This window comes from Andrographis paniculata, unplaced genomic scaffold (assembly GCF_009805555.1).
Source record: "Andrographis paniculata isolate CXL003 unplaced genomic scaffold, ASM980555v1 Contig62END, whole genome shotgun sequence".
NCBI classification, from domain to species: Eukaryota; Viridiplantae; Streptophyta; class Magnoliopsida; order Lamiales; family Acanthaceae; genus Andrographis; species Andrographis paniculata.
This window is the reverse complement of record NW_026137598.1, coordinates 5,338,274-5,344,575: the sequence shown is the minus strand read 5'-3', so window position 1 is coordinate 5,344,575 and position 6,302 is coordinate 5,338,274. Positions and strand designations below refer to the sequence as shown.

Below are 6,302 nucleotides of genomic sequence, written 5' to 3'. Positions count from 1 at the left end.
CTAACGGTTTTTATTTAAATTGCAATTCTGGCACTTACCTAATTTTGTAGGTTGTATTAAATCAAAATATAGTTACAATTGATTACCCACCTTCAATTTGCTTAACGCACATACGGCGTCGTTTGGTTGAACCGGCAGTGCGAATTTATTTTCTACATTAACTTATTATTAAATGTAAACTAAATTAAAAACAAATAATTTAATAATTAATTTATTATTTCCTGAAAACGCCCATTCCAATCTCCATGGATTCTTTTCCGTCGGATAAATTTCCGCTTGCCGCTGCTGAATGCTGATTTCGGTGCATTTACTGCATTTGGATCGATTTTGTGACTCGTGATAATGTATTATCGCTTTTTTCTGGGGAATTTTCATCTGGATGAGTTGTATTGATATTCAATCTGGAGAAGTATCTTGATCTGGTTAGCTAATTCAAGCTTGTTTGTGGAGTTCATAGACAGGATTTCGCTTTTGAGAGTGCGGAGATAGGGTGATGCTTGGTTGATCGGTTGATGAACTGTTCCGGTGGCCTTGAGTTGACGATGTCGGGGCAATTGGTTGCAAACTGTGAGTGATTTCATTTATTTATTCGTTCTTCTTGATCTGGAATTGCGGTTTATTACTGCGAGTTCGTTTGCATTTGAGATTAGTGTTTTACTGGCTGCAGGACGTTTGATTTAATTATGATAATTCTCCCTGTGCTAATTGAGATCGAGAGTGTAGTATTAGGTTTTAATATTAGGATTTGACAATGAAAGTTGTTGGACCAGGAGTGAGAAACTACTTTAGGTTAATGTGAATGAGGTTAATTGTAATCATTTTATTTCGGGTTTGATCTCTTTTTATCGTCAATGATGCAGTCTTGATGAAATCACATCTGACTTGTGATGGATTAAAGTTCACGATTTTCGAAGTACAGCTGAACTGTCTGTGGGGCTGGTTGCTTTCAGCACTATCTTCGTTGATGTTGAAGTGGAATATTCTTAATTCCAACTGTTTCCACCTGAAAAATTGCTTAGTTTCGTCTGAATCCTTTTCACTTGTCATGTGGACCTTTTTTTTTTTTTTTTTTTTTTTAACTTAAGAGCCATTGCTGAGAGTTGAATATTCTTACTGTGATATTGATCGAGTACATCATAAGAACAGTATAGAGAAAATTTTAATCCCGTTAGAACATGGTTTTGATAAGGAAGAATTGTGATTATAACAACAGCCAAAAATTTCATATTTTAATTTCTTTAATGGATGCCTACTCTTTCTTCACAATTTAGAGTCGAATTGGTCCTGCTTCATTAAGATCTCAGTTTCAAAGATGGTGATTTAAAGCCTTCACATGTAGGCAATGTATTTCTAAAACTAGTATATTGTATGATTGAATATTTTTAAGGCTATTTGCAAGTAATTTATCTGCAACTTAATTTTCGAATTTTGATGTAGTTCTTTATTTGTATGTTTATTCTCTGTGGTGGAGCAGGCTTTGATGGGTTATCTTGTAATGATGAGAGAAGAGAAAGAAAGTCTGATTTTGAGAACTCGGAGGATGAGAGAAGGTCTAGAATTGGCAATTTAAGAAAGAAAGCATTGCATGCATCTTCGAGGTTTAAGCATTCACTAAAGAGAAGGGGTAGAAAAAAGCGCGATGGGCGAGTTAGTTCGGTTTCAATTGAAGATATTCGAGATGCTTCAGAGCTACAAGCCGTCGAGTCATTCCGACAAGCCTTGATATTGGAGGAGTTGTTGCCAGAGAAGTTCGATGATTACTATATGATGTTGAGGTTGAGTTTTTGGCATCCATTACTTTTAGTCGAATTCATTTATATATTATTAAAAAATTTATCTTGGAGAGAAAAATCAAGGAAAGGTGTGAGATTTGAATATCAAGTTCTTATTATCTACTGCATGACGGCAAAGAATATTGTGGTAACCACTAACCCCACCATATGGTATCTGACAATATTTGGGATTTAAAGTGTATTTTATAATTTCTTACATGAAATTGCATGGTCAGACTCAATCTCTACCCTATGGGTACCAGAGAATTATTTATTTTCAAAAATTTTTCCAGAATCAGTGTATTATTAGCATCTCTTAAGAATTGTTTACCTCCTTAGGCCGCTGTGATTCACGTTGTAGTGACTTCATCTCAATTAACCATGCTGGGTTGGGCATCCATCTAACCATTTCTTACATCTCTTTACTCTGAAGGAGAACTTTTCTTATAAATCACTAGTTGGTTCTGAATAACTCTGTGCATTACCTTTTACTTTGTTATAGACATATAATATTTAAGGACTGAGATTGAATGCAGGTTTTTAAAAGCAAGGAAATTTGATATTGAAAAGACAAAGCTCATGTGGGCTGATATGATTCAGTGGAGGAAAGAGTTTGGTACTGACACAATAATGGAGGTACTTATGATAATTTTCTGCTAATGGCTTCTTAATAACTTTTGTTGACATAGTAATCCAACTGTGTAGCTCAATTCCCAATCTTGTTAAAAATGTTCTGTATCAGGATTTTGATTTCAAGGAGTTAGATGAGGTAAAGAAGCATTATCCCCATGGCTATCATGGAGTTGATAAAGAGGGAAGGCCTGTGTACATTGAGAGACTAGGGCAAGTTGACCCAAACAAACTTATGCAAGTAACAACAATGGACCGCTATCTAAGATACCATGTGCAAGAATTTGAGAAAGCCTTTGCTATTAAGTTTGCAGCTTGTACTGTTGCTTCAAAACGGCACATTGATTCAAGTACAACGATCTTGGATGTTCAGGGTGTTGTATGTTTTGTACCTTGTTGCTTTGTGTTACTATATGTAAGGTTTGTGTTTCAGCAAAACAGTTTGAATTTCCTGCTACTCATTGTAGGGTTGGAAAAATTTTACCAAGGGTGCACGGGAACTTATTATGCAGCTTCAGAAGATTGATGGCGATAATTACCCTGAGGTAACCCACTGGTTTCTCAACTTGATTAATTTATGATGTTTTTTTTTTTTTTTTTTTCTTCGGATTTTAATTACGTTAACCTCTTTCTTGCAGACACTCCATCAAATGTTTATAATCAATGCTGGACCAGGCTTCAGGCTGCTATGGGGTACAATAAAGAACTTTATTGATCCCAAGACAGCCACGAAGATTCATGTATGTTCTGTGACTCTTCAGCTTTTTGGAGCTTTATGGTATTTGGCTGGTTAGCTATGATAGCTTACAATGTTATTCTTTTATGGAATCCAACACAGGTTCTTGGAAATAAATTCCAAAGCAAGTTGCTTGAAGTAATTGATGCCAGGTGAACAGGCCTGATAATGTATATTCTTGTTGCTTGTAGCAACAACAAATTCCGTTCTAGTGCTAGTAACATATTTTGATGTCCTCATGCAGTGAACTGCCAGAGTTTCTAGGAGGGAATTGTACATGTGCGGACCAAGGTGGCTGCCTGCAATCGGACAAAGGACCTTGGAAGAATCCTGAAATACTGAAGGTCCAAAGTTGCCTTGATTTTGGAATATCTTGATGTAGAAATAATGATATTATCTTCAGAGAATCTGTTGTAAATTTAATATGCTTTACTGCTTGACATGGTTGTGCAGATGATTCTAAACGGTGAAGGTCACCATTCCAGGCAGGTTGTTAAAATTATGAACAGCGAGGGGAAGGTCGTCTATGTGAAACCTCACTACCACATGGTATGGTTGATGTCCTATTTCTCTTGACCCACCTTTGTTCCATCATTGACATTTTACATGGATATATTTTATAGCTATTGGTTGTCGTGGCAGGTAAAATGCAGTGAAACATCCACAGCAGAGTCCGGTTCTGAAGCTGAAGACATGATTTCTCCAATAGGCACTAAAAGATATTCTCACCTTCAATTGACTCCTGTTCGTGAGGAGGTATGGTTAGGCAGAAAATTTATCATTTCCTAATTTCATATTTAGTTGAAGGGGAAAAAGATGCATATCAGAAGTTCAGTTGTGTTTCAATTTAATTTCAGCATTGATAAGTGTTTGCTTGAGGAAATGAAAATAACAGGCTGTCGCCTCATAAGTTTACTCTCTTAGTGCTATTTAAGGACTCCTGTTATGTTCCCGCTTATTCAACCCTTCATAAAGATGTAGTGGTCCTTGCCAAGAGAACAAAGTGGGACTTTGCAATGTGCTCCTTGTAGCATTGATTTTTAAATTGGTTGCCAACCTAATAATACATTCCCATTCTGCCAAAAGATCAATAAAAATGAGACTGGGAGTACAAGAAAGTTGATCTAGTGGTTTTTGCCAAAGAAAACACAGTTGGGACTTTGCAATGCACTCCTTAATGCAATTGTTTTTGAATTGGTTGTCTACCTGACACTTCTCCCTCTTAATTGATGGATAAAGAAATTAAGCCTGTGGGTATATTCTTTGTTAAACTATGAGAGAGATGATATTATTTTATCTTTCATGATTGTGCTAAATAAACAGTGTTCTTATCCTTCACGCTAGGAATGTTGGAATACCTGGCGGCACCGGCATTCCCCCAGACAGCTATGAGTATGTTCCTATGGTCGACAAGACTGTTGATTCTGGACACAAGAAGGAAGTACGCCCTAAGACACTTCATGTTTCTAAAGGTCAAACCTGTGCCATTACTTCAAAAGTTCTATGATCATGTTTCTCCTCCATATATATAGAGAGAGAGATACATCACTTAGAATAGGAAGAAAAGTATATTTACTTCGATATTCATGATCATTTCTAGGCTCCTACCAGGCTTCCATCCCTATCCCACAATAATACTGATCTTTGATTTACCTCTTCACTGATTTTGGTTTCTTGGTTTTTCTGATTTCTTTCCAACTTGTATGTTGTATTTGTTTCGAAAAGATTGTTCCCATACTAGCTTTTTAACTTATACCGACTTTTTTTATTCAGATATGTTTCAGTCACCTGATTCTAAGAAAGTGCCAGAAGGATTGTCTGCTCGGGCTTTGACAGCTCTTTTGACCTTCATCGTAACCCTTTTTGTGTATGTTCGTACATTATCATACAAAGTTACAAAGAAACTTCCTGATGCACCATCACAGCACAAGCAAACAACTATGGTATCTGTCCTTAAGACGAATTCCAAGGATGAGTTTAAACCATCTTCGCCAGCACCACCGTATTTCACAGACAGAGAGCTCCTTGCTTCTCTCACAAAGAAGCTGAGCGAGCTCGAAGAGAAGGTCAATATGCTTGAAGAAAAACCATCCACGATGCCCTATGAGAAAGAAGAACTGCTGCATGCTGCTGTTTGCAGAGTGGAGGCCCTCGAAGCAGAGTTGATTTCAACCAAGAAGGTATCAAACAATCGAACATATTTCATAATCCTCCCTATTTGAAAATATTTGCTTCATCATTGTTCTACGGTGTCAAGCATCAATCACAAAAAGTATTATTTTTATGAGTTATAGAGAGCAAGAACTGACATATCTTATTCCTCTTTACGCCGTTTTTTCCATGCCCGAGCAGGCTCTGTACGAGGCTTTGATGAGACATGAGGAACTGCTTGCGTACATAGACAGTCGAATCAATGCTAAATTCCAGGTGAGTAAATACGATCTTTTTTCTCGTGCTCTCTTGTTAGTTTGTCTTATGCCATATATCCCGTAATTCATCGTGCTGACAAATCTTGTTTGTTCTCTGTCCAGAAGAAGAAATTTTGCATGTAAAAAAGGATTCTTGTGGAAGGCTTCTTTGGGATACAGGTACTTCAATTCTTGTCGCCTAACCTTCCATGATTTAGAGTCATAATTCGACAATGTGAATTTGATCGATGATACATGCATACACATACACCGTCACTCTCGTCTTGCCAGCAAGATCAAATGAAAAAGGACACTTTTTTACAGTTCTTGCAAAAAAACTGCAGACATGTTTGATTTGATGTCGATGGCAGTATGCTTCAGTTTATCCTTACTTCATACACTTCTTGTAAATGACAATAAACATCACAAGAAGTATGTATAGTTGGAGGATGTTCAATGCAAACTAGCCAGAAATTTCATTTCAGTAATGTCATTTTTTAAGGGTATAAATGAACATTATTTGGATGTTCTTGTCTGGGAATTCTGGAAACATACGAGGATAGGATAGAGAATCAAAAGAAATAAATAGGATAGTCGAATGGATCGTTAGTCTTAGTATTTTTTGAAAGGTAATTCGTCCTTATTTTGAGTTATAAGATGATTTCACTACAGGATAATAAAATAAGCACTCAATAATTCTAATATGATCTTTGAGTCTAAAAGTGTTTCTCCGAGTTCGAATTGTGAAAGATTTAA

General features: G+C 36.6%; 1 protein-coding gene across 1 annotated transcript; it reads left to right on the top strand.

Annotated features, from left to right (window-relative positions):
• The first annotated feature begins 221 nt into the window (after positions 1–221).
• LOC127260934 (phosphatidylinositol/phosphatidylcholine transfer protein SFH6-like) lies at positions 222–6,297 on the top strand. The gene is made up of 15 exons (XM_051289001.1): positions 222–344; positions 458–567; positions 1,475–1,775; positions 2,309–2,408; positions 2,515–2,781; positions 2,870–2,947; positions 3,041–3,142; positions 3,241–3,290; positions 3,383–3,482; positions 3,592–3,687; positions 3,781–3,895; positions 4,479–4,610; positions 4,912–5,318; positions 5,491–5,565; positions 5,670–6,297. Exons 2-15 carry the CDS (start codon positions 513–515, stop codon positions 5,688–5,690), a joined length of 1,899 nt encoding a protein of 632 aa, XP_051144958.1. The 5' UTR covers positions 222–344; positions 458–512; the 3' UTR covers positions 5,691–6,297.
• The last annotated feature ends 5 nt before the right edge of the window (positions 6,298–6,302 follow it).

Coding starts and splice junctions, on each gene's coding strand:
- LOC127260934 (XM_051289001.1), top strand. CDS start 513: ATGAACTGTTCCGGTGGCCTTGAGTTGACGATGTCGGGGCAATTGGTT. Junction 3,143..3,240: donor AGACAGCCACGAAGATTCAT/GTATGTTCTGTG, acceptor AATCCAACACAG/GTTCTTGGAAATAAATTCCA. Junction 3,688..3,780: donor TGAAACCTCACTACCACATG/GTATGGTTGATG, acceptor TTGTCGTGGCAG/GTAAAATGCAGTGAAACATC.